At 44.8% G+C, this 23,033-nt stretch overlaps 2 protein-coding genes across 5 annotated transcripts; both read right to left on the reverse strand.

Moving 5' to 3' along the window:
- Positions 1-490: 490 nt before the first annotated feature.
- On the reverse strand, positions 491-10,740 carry caprin2 (caprin family member 2). Of its 4 annotated transcripts, none has more exons than XM_011613147.2 (21): positions 10,606-10,740; positions 9,983-10,241; positions 9,853-9,915; positions 9,676-9,762; positions 8,423-8,661; positions 7,227-7,309; positions 6,304-6,414; positions 6,186-6,211; positions 5,914-6,087; positions 4,368-4,406; positions 4,173-4,298; positions 4,027-4,111; positions 3,797-3,837; positions 3,601-3,711; positions 3,428-3,529; positions 3,210-3,338; positions 2,428-2,536; positions 2,236-2,346; positions 2,047-2,108; positions 1,730-1,784; positions 491-1,393 (listed from the first exon to the last, which is right to left on the reverse strand). In XM_011613147.2, exons 1-21 carry the CDS (start codon positions 10,707-10,709, stop codon positions 819-821), a joined length of 2,691 nt encoding a protein of 896 aa, XP_011611449.2. In that variant the 5' UTR covers positions 10,710-10,740; the 3' UTR covers positions 491-818. The 4 variants fall into 4 exon arrangements, with proteins under 4 accessions (XP_011611449.2, XP_011611450.2, XP_011611447.2 ...); XM_011613148.2 differs by having other exon boundaries at positions 2,446-2,536; positions 3,797-3,852; XM_011613145.2 differs by having other exon boundaries at positions 3,797-3,852.
- Positions 10,741-14,770: 4,030 nt separating this feature from the next.
- On the reverse strand, positions 14,771-23,006 carry msrb3 (methionine sulfoxide reductase B3). Its single transcript, XM_011613144.2, has 7 exons — positions 22,856-23,006; positions 21,722-21,847; positions 19,172-19,280; positions 18,615-18,692; positions 18,173-18,201; positions 15,475-15,572; positions 14,771-15,164 (listed from the first exon to the last, which is right to left on the reverse strand). The coding sequence occupies exons 2-7, from the start codon at positions 21,795-21,797 to the stop codon at positions 14,991-14,993; spliced, it is 564 nt and encodes a 187-aa protein (XP_011611446.1). The 5' UTR covers positions 21,798-21,847; positions 22,856-23,006; the 3' UTR covers positions 14,771-14,990.
- Positions 23,007-23,033: the final 27 nt, after the last annotated feature.

Below are 23,033 nucleotides of genomic sequence, written 5' to 3' on the forward strand. Positions count from 1 at the left end.
TGAATGCCATGACAACTTTGAAAAGCAATTGATTGACATGCCCATGTTATCTGGCAGATGACTGCAGAGGATTTCTCATTTTAAACCTGCAGTTGAGTGTTTTAGTTCCTCCTAATGCTTCCAAACTAAAATTACTTAGTTTATTTCTGAAGTATCAAAGGCATATTAAGTGACCAAACTTTAATATATAGGAATTATACAAACCTGTGGACATCCTTCCATTGGGTGTTAAAATACTGACTTCACACTGAAATGCCACGCTATTTCAGGATTCCAAGTGCACAAGAAAATGTTTGGGTTTAGAGCCCAGGATAATCGATTGATTGTATACGCACACACCCGCCCAACAACTATGAATATTAGACTTTAAGCTAGAGGGAAGTACAATGTCCAGGCTAATGTCTGAAAAAAAAAACCATGGAAACAGAACACAATTTGAATGAGTCCAGTGGAGCAACTACAATTCAAAATCTGATAAAATAAAGCAACACAGACTCGAATGCTCATTTATTTAAGCACATGAAGGGACACAGGATCTCTCCAGTGGTCAGTGCCACAAATGTGCATCAAGTGATCGTCACCACACCCACCACCAACACAATCTTTCCTTTCTCAATATTTATGGACACAGACCAAACACACAAGAGGAACTTATCCAAACTGGCAGGTGGCAAATTCCTTAGAGAAAAAAAATGACCATCTCATGTGCCTGCAACCTTGAAGCCTTTGATTTAAAAAGGTCAATGATTCACAACTAATCACATTTTGTAGGCATCAGTCCATAAACCCTGTGAGAAGGGGACCACCGTCAGGTCCTTTTAATCCTGATAGAGTAAGAACCCTGAAAAAGTGCTGTACTTCCAGGTGCTTCCATAGATGGCACCGCGATGCAGACGGAGCCACATTTGATCTCCTTGGAAAAGAGGCAGGATGGCATGGTTGCTAGCCGTCTCGTGATCTGGGGCACCATCGTTAGCATACGCCGACACAATTACCTCTTCGTTGCGCATGAGATTAATATAAAGTGGTACATTGATTGCGAGCTTCAAAATATTGAAGATGAAGACGTAGGTCCCATTGACAGGGGAGGTGAAGCGGCCAATGTGGGAGTCATACATGTCCCCCAGGTTACTGTGCAGCTGGTCAAACACAATAGGCTGGTCCAGATTGCTTGGTGCAAAGTTGGCTGTGCGTGATGCAGTGAAGGCCACCCGCACCGACTGGGACAGTGGGTAGAAATGCAGAGGAAGCAGGGCAGTGTGCTGGTGGTTATGGGGAGTCAGTGGAACCTCTGAGGTGGAGAAGGCCAGGGACTCCTCATGGCCAGAGTCCACAACTGTGAAGGCTTCTTCTCGATCTGGACTGTTTACTGGGGACAAGTCACTCAAGGTGGCTGAAGAGCAGAGACAAACATGACTTTGTACTGCGGCAGCAAAGTGTTGTAGAAGAGCCTTCTGGTTACATTTCAGGCTTACATTTAGTTTCATACAGCTAAGAGTTTCTGAATCAAAAGCACAAGTTCTAAACCACCATGATAGCAAATACATTAAATCTCCAGAGTCTCCAAAATAGCTCATGGGCTCAGTCCATAAAGTCCATTAGTGAATGGATCGAATATTGGATAGATGACAACTATTTTAAAATTAGCAATACTTGTTATTGACGTGTCAAATCATCACCTAGCTTAGCTGCTTATTGCAGGTCACAGTTCTGTACATTTGAGCCTTACCGCATGAATTATTCCTCCTTGAGCCACGTCGACAACTATTTGGGTAACCAGTGTCCTGAGGAAAGAAGAGGCGCCATAAAAGCATCAGCGAACAAGAACAGCAAGAAAATGTGATCCTAAATGCCAACATTTTATTTGGACTAAGTCCAATCAGAGCCACCATCACTTAAATTGATCCAGAAGTCAATTACTAAAAGACAAATCAAGCATTTTAACAGAGCAAAAATCCACTGGCAATGTGCCAGTCCAACTAAAACTGGGAAAAATCTGAAGTTGAGTGTAACAGTTCCCAGCTAATGCAAAAAAACATGACTTACTCTAGTAGCATAGAAGACAGGAAGGGAGTCCACAACTGGGGTCTGAGGGACGTACAATCCTCCTGAGGTAGTAGATTGCGATGTGATGAGTAGAACATTTCAGCAATGTGACCAGATTAGCGTTCCCAGTTAGGATCACATTTATGTTGGAGATTGTGAAGATGGGAGCTGTGCTGCCGAGCGCCCTACCTCTCAAGGACCCCCTTCCGCACGGCTGGCCTGATTGACTCCCGTGTCCCTCAGACTGGCCCAGGGACAGCACAGTCTGTCCATCACTGCTGAATGTACAATCTGAATACCCTGTACGCATGAATTAAGAGGAAGCCCAGCTGTTTACATGATGCTCACCTATTTAGAAATACTAAGAGGGGATCTGCCTACCATAATGAGATTCATAACCTGACTGAGCAAATTCTGGTGGAGTTTGTGTGCCAACAGCGTTCTTGGGCTCAGAAGATGCCACAGAATCCCTCTTGTTTCGGTTCTCATTCTGAAGAAGTAAGCCATTTTATTTACCAATTGTAGTGCAGAGGAAACTGGCTAGAAAAAGCTTCATTTCACAGTTTAATGGGTTTAGCCGAGTCAGCTAATCCTGACCGCAGGTTTTTTGAATATTATGCGAGTCTGGACAATCTGCGATATCAAATAGCGCACCATGAAGTGGGTCAAAGCTGCTCTGAGACAGAATACAACCTCCCTCTTTGGAAGAATACAGCAAGATTCAGCAAAGTGCCACTTTACTGTTTTAATTTGTGGCATCGTGGTGGTCAGGAGGAGCTGCCCAACACCAGATGCTTGTGAACCGAGGACGGAAAAGTTGAAACGGCTCAACTTAAGCAGCCCGGTGAGCTCCTCCGAGCTTGCACTGTTAATTTTAAACATGCAACATTTGATAGTCCAAAACAAAATTTTGAAGCGTACATCTTCAAGTGGACATTGCCAATGGAAAGTGACGTAATGCGCCTCGATCCAAGTTCGCTGCTCATTTTAATCTATCCATCACATACCACATTTTCAGGGGGGGGGGTTAAGCAATGAAATCATTTTAATTATTTGCTCCGTTTATATGTTCCAAAAGCCCAAATGGCGATCGTCTCATTACCAAAAGACGGAGAACCTATCAATTCCATGGTCTCCAGAGCAAGACCTCATCCAAGACTTACTCCTTTGGTGTTCTGGAGGTGCACAGATGCCATACTTGGGGAGGCAGGTGCAGCATACACCCGTTCCTGGGGTGGGGGGCAAGAGTCCCTTCTACAGGGGGGATGCTCCTCTAGTGGAGTCACAGGTGTCTGGTAGGATAAAGGTTATTTGAACAGTATGGGGCAAAGTCTAAAATGACAAAGGTTGGGGGGGTGGGTTTAAACCAGAAGGTATTTACCAAAGCACAGCTCTTGTCCTCCAGGCTGACAAAGATTATTTCCTCTTTGTCGTAGAGTGGTGGCGAAGGCGCTTGCTTTCTTTCAACCAACTGCAACTTTTTCTACCAAGACACTGACATTTTCAAAGAGATGGAGAAGTGTTGGATTTGATGTCAAGCAGGAGGCTTCTTACATGGAGGCTCTTCGAAGCGCGTTCCAAGTCACAGGTCTGTCGGCACTGATCCCCGTTTCTGGAATGGATTATGGATTCAAAATCCACAATCCTAGAGGAGAGCGGAGTGGACTGAGTGGGAGAAGAGATTAAAGGGACTTTTCCCAGAGTTCAAAAATGTGATTAAACTGAATTCAAAGGTGACAGAGCAGCTTACATGGGCCAATTTGGGAATCGCATCAGAATACGTTTTTGAGTCTGGAAAAAAGATGTCTTGCATATGAAACATTAGCAATCAACTTGCTGTACCAGCATTTTAAAACACCACAGAAGAACCAACCTCGTTAGCATTTACAAGCCATTATTAATCCAACTAAATCTACTGAACATGTGTTGTGTGTGCCAGTGTTCACTGCGCTGAATCATGTTATGCTTGGCCCTTGTTACCAAGAACAGCAGGCGATACAAAAGGTGGCTTCCTCAGCTCCGGGTGGCCTTTAGAGGAAGAGAGCTCACTGTCCAGAAGAGAGTCCTGAAAGAGATTGAGCCTTTTAGGAATTGCACCAGTGAAATGCAAATATCTCAAACTTCACCTGCATAAAACTGAAAGCTCCATGAATATCTGTCATTAGATCCTCAAGCTGTTGCTTCCTCAAGATGGGGTCTTTCGGCAAAGCAGTGGTGGAGTTGAAGACCATGGGTGCAGCCAACTGAAGTGCCTGTCAGGAACACAGCCGCTGTTAAGCAACTGTAACATGGGGGTAGATTTCCAATTCTTCCATGCGCACCAGGCTGGCACGTTGCTCCCTTGTGGCTGCCTGTTTTTGCTGTGGGAGAAAATAAGTGTTGTAAGGAAAAGCGCAATTAAAAATTAATCAGCTTAAAACAGGAGCACATTTCATTAACGTCAAGGTAGAATTTCAAGCCGATTTCAAGTACTTTTGAGTCAAAAATGAAAGTGGCTCACGAAAGCAGCAGATTTCGTGTCTCACAAAATTAAACGACTTGAGACAAACACTTTTAGACACAAGTGTTGAAGTATCAGCTCGTTCTCAGGACTGTCAGGGCTCCTTTAACATGGACCACAGTAATGAAGCTCTGGTCCATGTCTGGTCCTGCTCAAGTGTTCAGGAAGTACAGGTTGCTCTGAACCTTCAGCTCCTGTCGTTTTCCCTCATCTTCCTCTTCACCACGGGCTCTCAAGGGTTCAGGTTGGACCAGCTCACCAGTCAAATTCAGGGATCCTGCTGGCAGTGTGGCCAGGAACCAAGCCCTCAAGTCTACTGCTGGAGGGTGAAACCAGAGTCTCTATGACGCTGCTCTGCAATCGGAAACAAAGCGCTCCACAATCTCCTGACAGACTGTGCTGACCTATGACCTGATGAAACACTGGCTCCAAACTATCACTGACTGGAACCTTCAGAATGGAGCTCCAGCAGCTTGAACTCTTCTCCCTTCTCCAGGCTGAGACCTCAATCTGTCATTTGTCCCCAGGCCCATGACTTAATTGCCGGTCGATGCCAAGGTTGTGACAATTATATCCAGGTCCTGGAGTCTGCTGAAGCTCCGACTTGGGCTGGTGTCCAGTCCTAGTGGATCTTGGTTTCTGGATATTCTGCAGGTTATGCAGAACATTTTCCCTTCCATCCATTCCTCCATGACACTTCTTGGATTCCACAACCTTTGCAGATGTTGAGCTATTTAGAGTCCAACAGCAGGTCCCCAAATGACATTTACCAGGATTATGTTTCAAGACAAAGTTTGATTAATTGGCTTTAATCATGACAACTCAAAGAAAAAAAAAACATTTGAAGCATACAAGTCTGTGGAATGAATTGAAATGGTATGATCTAGTACAATTTGAATTTACAGTGGCAGCAATGGATTATTTTAGTATGCTCATAATTCCTTTAATCAAGTGATTGGATAAAACAGTTCCGAGTTTGTGAAAAAGGGGACCTGTCAAGCAGGTGCAGCTCTGGTAAACAAACGCAACACAAATCACCTCCGTTTGCAGGGGTGACAAAATAATGTCCTTTGATCTTCAAGTTTCAATAAACAATTACTCAAGGCAGAGAAAATTCCTCATTCATTTGTAATTCTGGTACTCAAATTAGTCAAGGAATTGTTTCACCCCGGTTTGAATTACCGAATGACTCTTTGGTAGTGGAGCATCTCAATACTGAAGATATTGAGATGCTCCTCTATTAAGGCTGTCATGGGACTAAAACTGACCCAGTTCAGTTTCCCTCCAGACTCACTATAACCCAGATTATGAGTCTTAATATGCTGAACGCGTACTGCGTGCAATACAGTCAGAGGAAAATCACTTGCATGTTTGAAGGGCGCCGGTTGTTTCTTGGAATTGCCTCTAGGAACTAAAGTTGCGGCCCCTCTCCATGTTTTGGATACTGTAGCATTATGCGAGGTGGATCCATTTGAAAGCTTCATATCCCAGCAGTCAGGCGGCTCTTGCTCTGTCGTTTCCAGAACATTCAGCGTCCAGTTCTTAGTGGGAGACACTTTTCTTTCAGTCTGCTGGCATCTGTAAGTAACAGTGGGCCAGGCAGAGGGCTGCTCTGAAACAGAGCTCAAAGACAACTTACCTTCTTGGAAATGTCTTTTGAAGGGGCTGTTAAAAGAATACATCTTCATTTCACCAAAATAAACTCATTTCACTGATTTTATTAAGAGTAAAATTTGTACATGAATGCATCATCTTACTTCTGTGGCAGGTGGAGCTCAACAAATCCAGATACTTGGTAAATGGAGGTGAAAGACAGTTGAAATACTTGAAGTTTAGCAAGCCCATAAGCTCCTCTTTCAGAGACTTAACTGAAACAACATGAATTGTTAAAAATCCACATTCACCAAGGAGAGATGTAGAACAGTCCTTTTGGCTGCAGTGTTAAAAATACATTTTATATAAAAGCCAGCACATCAGTAGCTTATACAAACATTAATTCATGTAATTAGATACAATGAATTAATGTTGCCTTTAGTGGGTGCAAGCTAGTACCCTCCTTGGGCCACTCCCAAGCCTGAATAAATGTAAAGGACCGGGGTCCAGGGGCATCTGGCATGACCTACAAGAGTAATTGATTCCATGACTCAAAACCCAGACAGGCCTAGGCCCTGCCTCAACAATCTCCACCGGTGCCATTGACCTACAGGGTGCTGTGGAAATTGTGCTACTTTGGGGAAAAATGTGTCCGTAGGCACAGAGGAGGAAAGCCATTCTAAAATAGAGGGTGGGGACTAACTGTTGGAATCATCTTGGGTGGAGCCACTGCAGATACCTTCAGGAGGCAGGAAACCCAATGCACTAGTCAATACTGAGCAACAGAACATTGGGAACCAAACAGAGGAGACCAGAAGAAACGTTGCCCGTCCTGAAACATGCAGAGTTGTGGCAACTACATTTGATGGGCCACTCAATGAAGTAATCATAATGAGTAGATGAGCCCAGCAGCAGTAAGGAAGGGGTCTACCAATGCAGATGTGTATTCACTCCCTGAATTATCAGGGCATACTCATGATAAAACCAGGGAGTTCCTCCTGTTGACATGCCATTTCACACAAAACATTTCAGCTTAATTTAAATTTCACCTTATTAGAATATATTGTGGTAAGGCAGCAATACTTACATGTTGACCCAACCACTGGTTTGTCTTTGCCCTCGAGCAGGTCAGAATAGGCCAGAGCTGCTTCTTCCATCTGCTCCTTTAGACTAAATCATGAAGACAGGGTGTTGGTTTGACAGGCTATGCAAACACTGTAATCCTAACAAATGAGGACTTGACCAGTTGCACTTTAGGAACTAAACCATTTCCATTGTGTGGTTTTAGGATTTCAGAACTTTTTCTATCAAAAGATTCCATCACAATAAAGACTCTCATGTGTCCAATTCATTATATGAACAGCTGAAAGATGCAGTTTGGACTTGAGATGTAGAAAAACTAGCTTAAGTACACCAGGCAGAGTTTCAAGTACAAGAAGCAAACTGCTCAAAATTCAATGTGCCAAAAACAGAATTTAGATGAGAAACCTGAGCAATCAGTTTTTCTTCATGTTACCAATAATCAATGACCACAAATGCGTTAAACAACTTTAAAAGTATCTTCAACCTTTTTTCCAAGGCAGCATCTAATTTCAGTGTTTCCAAGACTCCTCTGGTTTAACCTGTGTTCCATAAACATGTGTCTATTAAGGTAGCTGAAAGAAACATGTTCATAGACATTTACCCAGTATTGTTAGCCAACAAGCTAACCAACTTATCCTGTGGGAAACACTGAAAGTTACAAGGTGAATTTTATACAAAAATATTTCAGGCTTGTCAATAGTGACAAACTTCACCACCTAAAAATTCTGACAGTTCCGGCACCCCAAACAAGTCATCTCAACCCCAGAGCTGTAAGAAATGAAGGTTGAGAGGTAATCACTGTAAATCAGTAGTACTGGTGACTTGTTAAACCCATCATTACTCTGACCCTGAGGCCCTTTCCATTCATGCAAGTCCATTTTGCCAGTTTTCAGGGAGCACCTTTAAAACACGACATTAGGGAGGACAGGGATGGGCACAAGGCTGGCCAAGTCCTTTCTGTCCTTGCACACCAAGAGTTAATAAAGTGCACTACTGAAACTTCCCAGTCAGCAATAACCCAAGAGAAGCAGTTGTTTCCATTTTCACCCCCCACCCCCCCATCGTGGTTCTCTGTCCAAACCTATATAGCAAACCGTCAGCAAGTGGACGATATGCGTAATCTCCACTTGACAAGAGCTTGCAGGGCCCACCAGCTCATCTGCAGGGCAGGCAAGCACCAACCGCTAGAGTGGCACTCACCTTAGTCTGGGATCCCGCTCGACTCCCAACAATTTGGCCAGTTGATTTAGGTTGTGGAGCTTTTCAGCTGAAAGTTGAGGTGCCTGGTTGTTTCCAGCCAGTAGGTCTCTCTTCACATGCTCCTGCCGCAGACCTTGAAGAAGGTGCTGAACCTGGAGCACGAGGCTTAGATGCTTCCTCTCCAGCTCCACTTTTGCCAGCTGTTCCTTCTTTGCTGCCTTCTTCTGGGCTCTGAGTAACTGCAGCAGAAGGATAAACCGAACCTTTAAACTGTGCAGAAAAACACCAATCATCTCAGAAAGGTGAACCATAATCAAAGAACTTCAGCACACAGACTGGCTCCTCCTCCTGGAACTGCACTGCACTTCCAACCCAACCACTTGTGTTTGTAACTGAAGTTAATCTGATCAATGGTGAAGAGTAAACAAAAATGCTGCAGCCTATATTTCAATCCTACTGCTCATTTCATTTTAACGCATTAGCTTTTAATACAGTTCCCTTATGACCAATGAAAGAAGGCCTCTGGGGGTTTGACCCGAGCACTTTGGTGTTGATACAGTTACGGTTTAACCACAAAAAGCTGCCTCTAGCAGGTGGAAGTGGCCAGAACATTAGAGTACGTATAGACCAGGGGTCGGTAACTCAAAATGTTGAGCCATTTTGGACCAAAAAAATCTGTCTGGAGCCGCAAAAAAAATAAAGCCTTATTATAAAGGCAACACATGCTGCAGGTGTCTATATTAACTATATTAGCCTACTTTCAAAATTATCAGTAGGCTACAAATACATAATGAGTATTCATGATTAAATGTTTATGTTCCCTGCAGCGCATCCTGGAGAGAATGACGCATCACATGACTACTCTGCTGTACGATGGTCCTTTAAGTTTAACTTACATTGTAATGAGATGTTAAAATTAAATATTTATTAGACACATTTTTACAGCATTGGAAAACTTTAAGAATGTTTGTCATGTTTTTCTTCCTACAGAAATTATATTTAAAAAATATATATATATATTCACACCATCCTTTTTCATTTTCGACCCCTGGTATACTCTTAATGCAAGGACGATATGGACACGACAGCGGTGCTTCCATGCCAAGTGTTGCTCATCTTCAATCCAAGGTTGCAGTCATAGATCCACAAGCATTTTGTGTTTGATGCACACACACGCACCTCAGTCTGGCTCCTTTTGATTAGGGTGGCAAAAGGTTTAGAAACCAGGTGAAAAGCTACTGTCAAAGGCTTACATTCATGGTCAACCCATCAAGGGTTTTGCACAACTCCTGAGCAAACTGGAGATGATGCAGGACCTCCTCATACTTCTCCACCGCCACCTGGAAAAATCAAAAAGACATTTATGAGACGAGAACAAGCACAGACATCAGGAACATTTTCACGAGTTCCATGGCATTACAAGGCCGTACCATCTGATCGGGGTTCAGGGTCTCACCCCTCCTTAGCCTGTTCTTGTAGCCTTCTAGTTTCAGCTGTGGGAGGACAACTCGTGACTGGCTGCAGCTCTGCTTCTACAACCATATGTCTTCATCTCCTTACCTTTTTCTTCTCTAGGTTTCTGACTTTGTGCTTGAGACAGATGAGCCCATTTTCGATATAGGCGTCATAGCCGTGATAGATGGTGGAGGTTTCCAGATGGAGGGGCTGGATAATCGTTTCAGAGGAGCCCACCTTTGGGCTGTCCACCAGCACTAATCCATTCTCCATGGTTTCATATGATCCCTCAGAAAGAGGGCTAACGTCCAGATTAGTGGAAGGAAACAGTTGTACCATTTTGATCTCCTTGCTGGAAAAATGACTGTTTAAGAAAAAAATTTAAAAGGAAAACAAAACAAAGGTAGACAAAGAGCAGCTGTAACACATGTTGATATCCATTGTATGCAACTATAAATGCATGTATGCCTTTAGAGTGATTTGGCAGTCCTTTAAGCTTTTGTTTGTGTTTCTTAATTTCTGAAGAAGTGATTCAAGTAAAGAGCTGTTCTCTCAGCATGAGGAGAGTTCTGCTTCTCAGACCCACAGAAACATGGAGGAACCAAACAATACACAAAGCCAACAAATCCTGATTTTAAGAATGCGATGATGAAACCACAGCATCCATGCTGGCTGTTGAAATCCCATTCTGTACTGGTCCAGCTCTTACCGTGGCGCTGGTAGATTACCTGCTGTAACGTCCTCTGGGAGTCCGTTTCAGAGAGCCGCCACGTCCGCTGTCAGGCCACGATCTTACCGTCCGAAGGGAAAGGCCGGGCCCCGCTCCCGCCATTATATATGCTGGCGCTCTTTAAGGGGCCAATCCCGACCAAACCTGGCACCTGGTGCCGCCCCTCCCTGATACCTGTGCTTGATTTTCTTTTTCACAGTCAAGAAACGTCCAGCGCCCAGTTGACGGACTGAAATGTTTGCCACTTTGAGGACAATCTGGGAAAAGGTGATGGTAAAGGAATCAGACTTTTGTCCCGTGGACCTTCCAAGACACCTTGTCCAGGACTCTTTAGTCATTTGAAATGGCGCCACGGACACTTGGTCACTTTTGACCTGGAAAAGCCTCAAATGAGCCGCTTTTCATATTTCAGTGCGCAAATAGTCTGTGCAGTACGGTAGGATCGCTGAGCTCACTCCTATAACTGAAGATATATTAAAATCTTTTGGGCAATGGACCAAAAGTTGCTGATGTAATCTGTATAGAGTAGATCACTACCACAAATACTGTGAAGGACTTTTACTGTGGATTTTTTGAGGAATCCTCTCTTGACTTAAAAAAAAAGAGCTTCTGCTTTATTTCAAGAGAGATTAAGAAAATGTTATTTACCCTGAGTTCCAGACCAAACTGATGTAGGTATAATCAGTACATGGTACGCTACCACCACCAATGCTAACCCTCAGTATATAGCATGAGTGTGAGTCTTCTGCTTAATATAAAGTTGAATGAAAATCTTTTTTTTTTCATAAACTCCAGCCCAAACTGCTGGTCTAATCGATACGTAGTAACCTAGGACTACATAGGACTTTTACTCTGTAGTTGTTCAGTTTTCTGCTTTTAAAGTACCTTCCCAGCCAACGTGCACACGTTTGCTCCTGCCCAGCTGGATCCTCAGGCCAGCTCTGGCTCATATAGTGTTGCTAAGCTGCGTTCAGCAGCAAATGTTTAGGCACAAGCAGTTCCATATTAAACACCAAAGAAAAATCCCCCATGAACCACACAGAGCAGCACATTAACGCTGACTCCAACATGATAGACTGCAAGAAAAATGAAAGCCTCTAAATTTAAACACTTCACGTTTCCTCATCAAGAACAGAGTGAAACCTAGGATCAACTGGAATCAATGAAAACGTTGTGAGGCAGTGCAAGAATAGACAGTGCAAGAATAGACGAGATGAAGTAGTGCAAGAAAGGCAAGGTCCCACATGACAAGGAAATGACAACCTGTGTGTGTGTGTGTGTCTGTGTGTGTGTGTGTGAGGTGGCAGCTTTCACGTTCAACGGTGTATTTATAGATAAAGTCAGAGTGGACAGGGGACTCCATCTCTGAGAGCAGAGCCTGGAACCTCTAATGGCATGGAAATACTTGCACAGTAACACAAGAAATATAGCTTCGGTTGTAAGCGGCAACAAGGTGTGTTGTACTTCCACTTTAGATAGCATGTTTTGCCAAGTTTCCATAAATGGCAAATATGGGAATGTCTGATCCATCACAAATGATGAGACAGAAGATTACTGTGCAACTTTTAACCTCTCAATACTTTTGATGATTGTACAATATTCAGGGCAGTGGAAAATACACTTCTGGCCATCATTCTGTCTTCTAATCACATTGTGTCCTATTTTAATCAGCCATATCTTCAATAATCAGGGACTTCTCCACAGTAATGCAGAATTTCTCAAGTATAAAAGTAATTATTGTGACAATAATGTGCAGTGTTTGGGATATAAACCCTGAAACCCTGAATAAAGAAACCTCAAACCTTGAAACTAACATTTCTTTTGCATATCAACTTAATTATCTATTTTCTTTTAATTATTTATTTTGTCAAGTTTATGTTTTTTACTTTGTAAATATATAATCTCAATATTCTTTGATGTGTTTTGTCTTACTCATTGTTTTGATAAAAGAAACTATCTAAACTATCTGAAAAACTCTGTGGAGACACAAACCCCCGAGAACAGTGGTCGGCAACCAAAATTGTTTTAATATAATTTCTGAAGGAGGAAAAACGTGACAAACATTCTTAAAGTTTTCCAATACTGTATAAATGTGTATAATAGTGTATTTTTGTGTGTGTTTCTGTGCCTCTCCTCCCCTCCTCTTCCCCCTCCTTCTCCTCTCCTCTCTCTTTACCCAGCAGGTCATCAGCAGGAGGTTCCCCCTACATGAGCCTGGTCCTGCTCAAGGTTTCTTCCTGTTAAAGGGGAGTTTTTCCTTGCCACTGTTGCTTGTCTGGGGTCAGGCCCTGGGTTTCTGGAAAGCGCCTTGAAACAATTTTGATTGTATAAGACGCTATATAAATAAAGATTGATTTGATTTATAATAAATATTTAATTTTAACATCTCATTATAATGGAAGTTAAACTTAAAGCGCCATCGTACAGCAGAGTGGCCACGTAGTGCGTCATTCTCTCCAGGATGCGCTGCAGGGAAAATAAACATTTCATCATGAATGCTCATTATGTATTTGTAGCCTACTGATCATTTGGAAAGTAGGCTAATATAGACACTTACAGCATGTGTTGCCTTCATTATAAGCCCTATATAAGGCTTTTAATTTTTTGCGGCTCCAGACAGATTTGCTTCTTGTTTTTTCGGTCCAATATGACTCTTCCAACATTTTGGGTTGCCGACCCCTGCCCTAGAATAATTCTGGCTTTTTCTAGGGGGTTTGTGTCTACAAAGATGGGGTAAGTAAAAAGTTGTTTTGAAACAAACCCAAAAATCCCCAAACACTTTTCTTTAAGGAAGATTTTGAACACTGTGCCTCTCAATATGATTAAACCTTCTTTTGGCATCGAATGCAAGTATATCAAGATCAGCGGCAGGTCCTTTCTGTGTATTCCCGACAATATAAAGACATCTGAGCTTGAAGGTGGAGTTTCTTGATCAACTTGCCATCTAAAAAGGGCCTCACAAGTTAAGAGTTTCTAAATCTAAATCTTATGAGCTTTTTTTTAATGTTAGAGACCCAAGACATGAAGATAAAACAAATCGAGGCATTGAACGGTTTTGATCACAGTGTGTTATGTCATCTAGAAGCTTGTCCTCCATGCTAGAAATGTGTTATCACACACGATCTAACAAAAATAAAGAAATAGAAGAAGAAAATCTTCATCGTATGTGTGCACCCTTCTTCACAGAGGAATTGACTGTTAGCCAGTACTTGTTATCGCTTCACTTTCCCAGCAACATTCTTGAGCAATGGCACTTACAGTACTTCCTGTGGGCTTTCTTGTGAATTTTTCTCATTTCTACATAATTCTCCATGAAGTCCATCATGACCTGCTTTCATTGAGGTGATGGCAGTCTAAAGCTTCACCCTCTACCTTGTGTATTATCCTGATCTTTCCCTTTTTCTAAACCTGCTGAGGTACCTTTATGTGGCTTATCTCCAATCTAAAAGGAGCTCCTTCTGGTCTACAGGAATGCTTTACTTACACTTGCAGACATAATTCAATTGTGTAAATTCATTGTTGCTATTTTCTGTGTGGCAATGTAGAGGATGAAGAGGATTGAGCTTTTTCATTATTTCCTTAAGTGCTTTCCACAGCAAACCTGTTGAGAACAAACCACCTTTGACAGCTTGCTGAAGTTCTCTAGCACGGAGAAGAAAGCCTCCAAGGAAACCAGAAGCTTCCAAGGAAACTCAATTCCTTTGGAGTAGACGGGACCGTCGCTTGGACATTCTACTGCCCCTTTATTGAAGCATTCTCACCTTCTGTGTCTCCTGCTGGTTTCATTTAATTACCCTCCAGAACAGAAACTACCAGCTGAGCACTGCCTCTCAGACCTCTGACAACACTCTGTGAACACCTGATACAAACATGAGCTCAGCGGATCATTGAAGGCCCCTCACAGTGTCAGCTCTGCATTCCAATGGCTTCAGTTGTCCTGTTGACCCTGTCCTGCATGCAGGTCGCAGAGAGGAGGGACTGTTTTGGAACAGGTGAATCACATGAGGGTTATGACCGGTGGGGGGGCAGGACAAAGCACAGAGCAGACGGATCCTCACAGAAATGTCCTCATGGTTGTCAGAGTTTCCCCTGCAGCTGTGATAATGGGACAGACTCTCTTGAAGAAATAATGACAATGAGAAGAAAAAAGATATTAGTATATGAGTTTTTTTGACATCATTGTTTTATTTTTTCTGACAAAGCATGAAGAAACTGTGTAGCATGATTGTACATTGAATGATATGGATTATGAAAGGTGTTTTCTGGGTGGTCAAGCGTGCTTCGTGCTCAGACATAACTTTAACATAACATACTAAGTTTTGTATGAATATTAAGTGCGAGCATGTGGAACAGCCATAATGAAATGATTTTTGGGACCTTTTTTCAGAGGTCTGATTTGTCATCAGCCAGTGAAGCCCCTGGGTTGTCTGCTTCAGAACAGGAGGTCACAGTGACCTCCTGCTTGGGCTGGAAAGACAACGAGGCTGAGTTAATGCAGTAGCGACTTCCTGTGGGCTTGGGTCCATCATCAAACAGGTGGCCCAGATGAGCTCCACACTGAAACACAGTGGAAAATGTGAGCATCTTTTAACTCAGTGGACACAACTACACAACAGTTACACTATATGACTGTACATGGAGTCATATAGGGGCAAGAGTGCAGATGTAAACACAAATGCTTCCCAATAAACACAGGGTCTTATTTGATGAAATGGAATCATTGAAAAGGAGAGAAAGATGTATTGAGAGTGTTGGTTTTGGTTCCCCAGCCGAATTATAGGTGCAATAAATGAGGAGGAGCAGAGAATAAATCTCACAGTGAATGTAACTATAGGAAGGAATAAAGCATCTTAATGTTATAGTTTACCCGGCTACATGCAACCTCCAGTCTGTGCATCCCGGCGGAGAAATCGTCAGATTCGGTGATGGAGTCCTCCTTCATTAGGTCAAAGAAAGATGGCCAGCCTAAACATACGGCAGAATTGTGTTATCTTTCATACTCCAGAGATTACTTGTAAAAGATGGAACATCAACTGCTGTGCAATAACATGAGGGTAAGGGGTAGGAGAAGGGTTAGTGTTGGAAGAAGCAGTAGGGTTGGAAGAAGGGTTAGGGTTAGGAGTGGACTTAGGGTTAGGGCTAGGGTTAGGGGTGAGAGAAGGGCTAGGGTTAGGGTTGGAAGAAGCAGTAGGGTTGGAAGAAGGGTTAGGGTTAGGAGTGGATTTAGGGTTGAGGTTAGGGTTAGAGAAAGAGGTTGGGTTAGGGTTAAGATTAGGAGTGGAATGGAGTTATGGTTAGAGTTAGGAATAAAGATTGGATTGCGGATTGTGGGGTTGGGGTGAAGAGGGTCAAGAGGTTCAGGATGTTTGAGGGCGAGTCCCAGTCCAGATCTTTACTTGGGACTGGTTTTGTTTTAGGGGGGTGTAATAGATTCAGTTGTGCACACCAGTTGTCAAAGGTAAGTTTTGCTGTTGTGAGGCTCCAATGGATGTTGTCTTTTTCTGTGATGAAGGTGTCATGTGGAATTTCAAACAGTATTGCTTAATATGTTGTCATGGTATTGTTGATTAGTTTCAGGTTGTGTTGTTGTGTCTGTGTTAACTGGAGTAAATAGTTAAGAATGGGAAATACAGTAGATGTCTGCATTGGGGAAGGTCAACTTGGCAGCGCGGAATAATGCCTTTAATTGTTTGAGTGTAGTTTGTCTCGGGTCCTGGTCTCTGTTATTGGGTTACAGTTAGGGGTTAGGGTTGGGTGTGACGCTGTCATATCAGGGTTAAGGTTATGGTTATGGTTAGGGTTAGGGCTAGGGCTAAGGGGTCAGGGTTTGGGGTAGGGGTTAGGGTTAGGTTTACAATTAGGGTTATGGTTAGGGTTAGTGTTGGGTGTGACGCTGTCGAATCAGGGTTAGGGTTACGGTTAGGGTTGGGTTAAGGTTAGGGTAAGGTTAGGGGTTAGGTTTAGTTTAGTTTTAGGGTCAGGGTTAGGGGATAGGGTTACAGTTAGGTTTAGGGGTTAGGGTTAGGGCACGTTGGCGAGCGCCTGGTGGCCGGACCTCTGCCCATGGAGTCCGGCCAGGCACAGCCCGAAGAGGCAACATGGGACCCCCTTCCCGTGGAGAGTGCTCCTTCTGGGGGCTCCCTCGTCCTCCTGGGTGACTTCAATGCTCACGATGGCAGCGACAGTGTGACCTGGAGAGGTGTGATTGGGAAGAACGGCCCCCATGATCTGAACCCGAGTGGTGTTTTGTTATTGGACTTCTGTGCTCGTCTCAGATTGTCAATAACAAACACCTTGTTCAGGCATAAAGGGGTCCACATGTGCACTTGGCACCAGGACACCCTAGGCCACAGATCGATGATCGACTTTGTGGTTGTGTCATCGGATTTGCAGCCGCATGTTCTGGACACTCGGGTGAAGAGAGGGGCGGAGCTGTCAACTGATCACCACCTGGTGGTGAGTTGGCTCCGATGGTGGGGAAGGATGCCGGACAGACCCAGCAGACCCAAACATATTGTGAGGGTCAGCTGGGAACGCCTGGCAGAGTCTCCTGTCAGAAGGAGCTTCAACTCACACCTCCGGGAGAGCTTTGACCATGTCCCGGGGGAGGCGGGGGACATTGAGTCCGAGTGGACCATGTTCCGTGCCTCCATTGTTGAGGCGGCTGACTGGTGCTGTGGCCGCAAGGTGGTTGGTGCCTGTCGTGGCGGCAATGCCCAAACCAGCTGGTGGACACCAGCAGTGAGGGATGCCGTCAGGCTGAAGAAGGAGTCGTATCGGGCCTTATTGGCCTGTGGGACTCCTGAGGCAGCAGATAGGTACCGGCAGGCCAAGCGGAGTGCAGCTACGGCGGTTGCCGAGGCAAAGACCCGGGCCTGGGAAGAGTTCGGTGAGGCCATGGAGAACGACTTCTGGATGGCTTCGAAAAGGTTCTGGACCACCATCTGGCGTCTGAGGAAGGGGAAGCAGTGCACTGTCAACACTGTGTATAGTGGCGATGGTGTGCTGCTGACCTCAACTCGGGATGTTGTGGATCGGTGGAAGGAATACTTCGAAGACCTCCTTCGAAGGCCCCCGGGAAGACCCAGGACACGTTGGAGAGACATAGTCTCTCCAATGGTCTGGGAACACCTGGGGATCCCCCCAAACGAGCTGGAAGAAGTAGCTGGGGAGAGGGAAGTCTGGGCCTCTTTGCTTAGGCTGCTGCCCCCGCGACCCGACCCCGGATAAGCGGTAGAGGATGGATGGATGGTTAGGGTTAGGTTTGGATTAGGGGTTGGAGTTTGGGTTTTGGTTAGGGTTGTGTGTGATGCTGTCGTGTCAGGGTTACGGTTAGGGGTTAGGGTTGGGTGTGAAGCTGTCGTATCAGGTTTAGGGTTAGAGTCAGGATCAGGGTTAGGTTTAGGATTAGGGTTGTGTGTGACACTATCATATCAGGGTTAGGATTTAGGGTTAGAGTGAGGGTTGGTTAAGGTTAGGGTTGGCGTTCTGCACACGGGCAGCACATCTGGACAGATACACACACACACATCACATCTGGAGTGCACACAGTCAGCACATCTTACCTGATCCAGAGTCAAATTTAGCATTTGAGCTGAAAGGAAATGAAAACAAAGACCAACATGTTATGTTTACTTCATATTTGTTGAGCCTCATTTTCATCTCTGAAGCAAAAAACACGATGAAGATGTGAGCAGACGTGAGAGGCTAAAGGGAAGCGGTCATTTGTGCAAAAGAACCGCCTCAGTTCTTCAGCCATTACTCATCTAAGGATGACCCCTGCTGAAACTGAATTTAATTACTTCAAATATAAAAAGTATCTTCATGGTCTTTGGCCATGAAGATACTTGGCAAGGAAGATACTTGGTGAGGAAGCAGCTGGTGGAAGACTTAAGCACAATCTTGCCATCCCAGGTGTTCCCACCTGTCTAATGCTGCTTCAGTTCTGCAGTGTTCTGGAGGAACATTCATGTGATTCATGTGATTTGGCCTGATGCTGGTCCTGACCTGAACAAAGGATCCCCACAGACAACGCAGGTATAGGTGCCTTCATCTCTGTGATGAGTGAATTCCCCGGAGAATGCACTGTGTGGAGAAGTTCTCATGATCAAGCAGTTAGAGTCACCAATTCATTTACAAATTCCAAATAATTGCAACTTTTTCCCCTGTGGAAGCACATTATTTGGATTATCTTGACTCAAGGCTCACAAGCCCAAGAGGCTCATTTGAGGAGATGATGATAGCTAGTTCTCTAAAAGCTACACTTGAAAGCAGCGTTTACTTGAAGAAGTTTCAGATATTTTGTTGTGAAAAAAGGGGCAACCTCTCCTGGGCTTGCTTCTTTAGGTGTTCTTCAGGGAACCTTGTAGGTGACTGCCTGACACCACCTCATAAGGAATATCACTGGTTGGGTCTGAGCTGATCAGTTCTAGCCTGGGCCATGAGTCACACAGATGGAATCTTCTGGGTCCAACTATGCGCCATAAACAAGCTTTTCACGTGGCACAAACCAGGAGATGTATGAGAACCTTAACAGACATGAGGTGGTGATCCGGTTGCCTGACCTCTCGGTTCCTTTCTCCTGTGTAACTCGGTACTGCAGTGGTGTGAGGCGCTTCTTCAATTCCTCCTGAGAGAAGTTCTTCACCTGTGTCTTCTTCGTCCCACTACCTCCTACAGAGTAGAGCATGGAGGACAAAATGTGTCAAAAACATTAAACACACACACATGCAATATCTCACACCTCACCATATAGAGTGGCGATCAGAACATCTGACATGAAAACCCTAAAAAGGTTTCTGTCCTAAAATACACTGAATTGTATAAGAGGGAGAGAGAGTTAGTTTGGACACAACACACAGTTGTGTGTGTGTGTGTGTGTGTGTAAGTGAGTGTGTTTCCACTTGAAGGACTGACATCCTCTTTGGTAAAACTATGGGAAGAAATGTGAAACCTATGTGAAGATGTCCACAGCACGTGGAAAGGCTTTCAACATCCTGGTCCTCCTTTGTTCAAATCAGTTCCAATTCTACGGTTGGGGATTGTCCCAGACCGAGATGATTGGCCAGTAGAACTCCAGCTGTAAAGTGTCCAACTGTTGGTGGTCCAAAACAAATGTCCCCACAGGACCATGACACTGTCTTCTATTCTGTCTACTAACCCCCACCCAACCCACCTAGCACGTATCTATAAACATAATAGATAAAGGAATAAAGGAACTTGTTCAGTGGGGCTTGGAACTGGTGTCTGTGCAAAAGGAAGTGAACCCTCGGCTGCATTAGTTGGTAGTAGAGTGAGACAGGTGACAGGTGAGAGATACAGGTGAACCATGCTGAAATAGTCATCTATGACCCATGAAGCCAGAGGTCCTCAGGGTTAGAAAACAGAGAAGGAAGAGAGGCAGCCGCAGTAGATCCATCCATCCCTCATCCATCCTTCATCCACCAATCCTTTATCATCCACCTCTCCCTCATTCATCCATCCTTCATCCATCATCCATCCCACATCCATCCTTCATCTATCCACCGCTCATCCCTCCTTCATCCATCCACCTATCCTTCATCCATCCATCTCTCCCTCATCCATCCATCCCTTCTGTACATCAATCTACCCATTTTGTTGTTTGTTGTTCCAAGTCATTCTTCTATCCCTATTAACATCATTATTATTATTACTACATAATAATTCTACTATTGTTCATGTTTGCACTTCTTTTTGTTGTTAGTTTATATTTGTCATTGGATTTGATTGTGTTTGCCCAGTTCCTCCTTCTCCAGTCAGGACCAGCATGGCCCTCAAAACAAACAAGCAAGCAATGACAGCAAGTGAGAGATTTGAGGACATGAGGAAGAGTGTAGTGACAGTCCATCAGTCTGAGGAGGACTGTCCAAAGGAACCCCCAAGACTGCAGCTCCATCTGTCCACCCTCTGTAAGACTCATCATCTCTTGAATGATCTTCAACGGGACTCTGTCATCAGACCCATCAGCCCCGAGGCACCAGAAGATCTCAGGTTAAGGCCAAGCTACACACCACCCTCGTAGAAGCGTCTGGGACAAATGTGCACACGTCTACAGTCAGGAGAGAACTGAAGATCCATAACGTTCATGGGGGAGTTGCTGGAGGGAAACCTCTGGCAGAACAAAGCTGCCCATTTCTGAGAACTTCTGGAAGTCCACTCTTGGGACAGATGTGTCCAAAATGGAATTAACTGGTCCCAACAGTGAAGCTTTTGGACCTGGACCTGGACCACTCCATATTATCAGGGGAACCCGGAACTGCAAGCCTATCAACGCATTCTTGAGCAAAATCTCCTGCTATCAGTCAGGGAGTCGAAGCTGGCGTGAGCCAAAGTGTTCCAGCATAGGTCCAGGGGACTGGTACTGCGAAGTGGTCCAGTCAGTCCACACCCCAAGTCAGAGACCTGAACCAGTTGGTACAAGTGTTCCTCCAAGAGCTGTGCAGGGAGGAGTGAGCAGAAAAGCCCATGAAGAGAGGTGTGGGTCTGGTGAGAGGCTCCAGAAGATGTTTGACTGCTGTCATGACTGCTACCTGTAAGGCTTCACTTGCTCGTTTCTGTTGTGGAATAAATCACTTCTTTTTGGATATTTCCATTCAATCTGCTGTACAAACTGGGATTTTAATGTTTAATTATCTTCCATTCATGTTTTCCATTTGTTCCTGTAAAACACACCCAGTTCTCCACTGGAGCAGAACCACTGAAACCATTTTGGATAACATCTTTGAAGTCTGACTTCAAAATGAAACCTGAGGTCTTATTATATTACCCATTTATCCCAAAGGCATCATGTTTCCAAGTGCTGATCTAACTGAGATAAAACTGGTAGTACTAGTACTGGTGGTGTCTGGAAGAAGAGATGTGGGTGCAAAAGACTCACAAGTTCACAGTCACACTGGTTTCACTCAAAATGAGCAGTGTTAGCAAGGAGGCTTGTACAGTTTCTCCAAGTGTTCTTAACAAACCGAGTCAGTTTCTTGTCAGCTTACAGAAACTGGAGTTAAGTGTTCTTTGCAGTCACCGCACAAAGAATCTAAAGGAGAAAGCAGCAGAAGTCATGCTGACACAGCAGCAACACTCCAGGCGGGGCCAGAGACCTGAAGGACGCCCGCAGGGCCTCAGAGCTCCAGGCTGGCTCCTGGAGACAAGGTGCAGCAGACTGAAGCCCGACATGACTGCAGAGAGACGTTCTTCATCCACATCAACAGTCCTCAGCAGAGCAGCTGGAGCAGCAGCACGATGGAGAGAAGCATAGGAAAAGTCAGCATGAGAAGACCTGGGACGACTTGCTGCTGACGGGGAGCACAGCCGAGGGCCGCCCTGGCCCTGGAGTGATCCTGGACCTGGTTCCACCATGGTCCTAGAGGGGCCCTGGAGCCGTCCTAGAGCCACCCTGGCCCTAGAGGGGCCCTAGCCCTGGAGCGGCTGAGCTACAGATCCTACAACATCAGCGCGTGAACACATAAGCACATGAATCCATGAATGCATGAATCCAACAGTGCATGCTGTTGGAGCCTAGAACGTAAATGTAAGAGAAAAAACATGAATGCATGAACATATGAATACCGTCCCGGCTGTTGTGGTGATGACACATCTGCTGCTGGAGTCTAGAACATGGACACATGAAAGCATGAACACATGAATACCGTCCCAGCTGTTGTGATGATGACACATCTGCTGCTGGAGTCTAGAACATGAACACATGAACTCACAGGAGCATCAACATCTTGCTGAACTTTCCATCCATGGTAGAAAGTCTGACACAGCTACTAAATAGCAGTTCATTCATACATTCATAAGTCCAGCCGAAGAAGGCTTAAATACAGATACGTGATATTTTCCTCCAACGAACATGCGCGTCTGCTCGTCTACCTGCTGATCTCCTCCCAGTTTCCAGCCCATGACTGCTCGTGATCAATAATAACCTCCAGAAGCACAGACGTAGCACAGAACCCATCAACCCGCGTGGTTTCGGAGTAAAAGGAAACGTGACATAGGCAGGACTACAGATGTCTCCCATGCAGGGCCTCTGGACCGCTGCAGCTCAGTTCCAGTATGGACCGAATATCCCAGGTACACGTCCTTAAAAAAGGCCTTACACCAGAACATCTAGTCAGGGCACCAAAAACGACGCCAGGTGTCCCTGGTTACCGCCAACAGTGAGACGCGCCTCATTTAATCAGTTTAAACCAGCAAACTGCCCCGAATCAAGGATTAAAGTGCTTCCATACCTGAGAGCAGAACCGTTTTCTGAGTTGAAAGTGGTCCCGGACAGGAGCAACACGGCCCAGAACCCCGGCTGAGTGCCTGTGTGCGTGTGTGTTGGGGGCAGCGACAGCCACATCTCCTATTACGGACAAGAGTGTCGGACGTTGCGCGTCACCGTCTAATCCTCAGCACGGGCGCGCA

Source organism: Takifugu rubripes, chromosome 18, assembly GCF_901000725.2.
Source record: "Takifugu rubripes chromosome 18, fTakRub1.2, whole genome shotgun sequence".
In the NCBI taxonomy this organism is placed as follows: Eukaryota; Metazoa; Chordata; class Actinopteri; order Tetraodontiformes; family Tetraodontidae; genus Takifugu; species Takifugu rubripes.

Excerpts from the sequence above, each read along its gene's own strand:
- caprin2 (XM_011613145.2), bottom strand. The coding sequence starts at position 10,709 with ATGGCGGGAGCGGGGCCCGGCCTTTCCCTTCGGACGGTAAGATCGTGG. Across the intron at positions 6,088-6,185 it reads CAAAAGACATTTCCAAGAAG|AACTGGACGCTGAATGTTCT; the intron begins GTAAGTTGTCTT and ends TCTCCCACTAAG. Across the intron at positions 3,339-3,427 it reads AGGACAAGAGCTGTGCTTTG|ACACCTGTGACTCCACTAGA; the intron begins GTAAATACCTTC and ends TTATCCTACCAG.
- msrb3 (XM_011613144.2), bottom strand. The coding sequence starts at position 21,797 with ATGTCGGGCTTCAGTCTGCTGCACCTTGTCTCCAGGAGCCAGCCTGGA. Across the intron at positions 19,281-21,721 it reads GCCCTGCGGGCGTCCTTCAG|GAGGTAGTGGGACGAAGAAG; the intron begins GTCTCTGGCCCC and ends TCTACTCTGTAG. Across the intron at positions 15,573-18,172 it reads TAAATTTGACTCTGGATCAG|GCTGGCCATCTTTCTTTGAC; the intron begins GTAAGATGTGCT and ends CCGTATGTTTAG.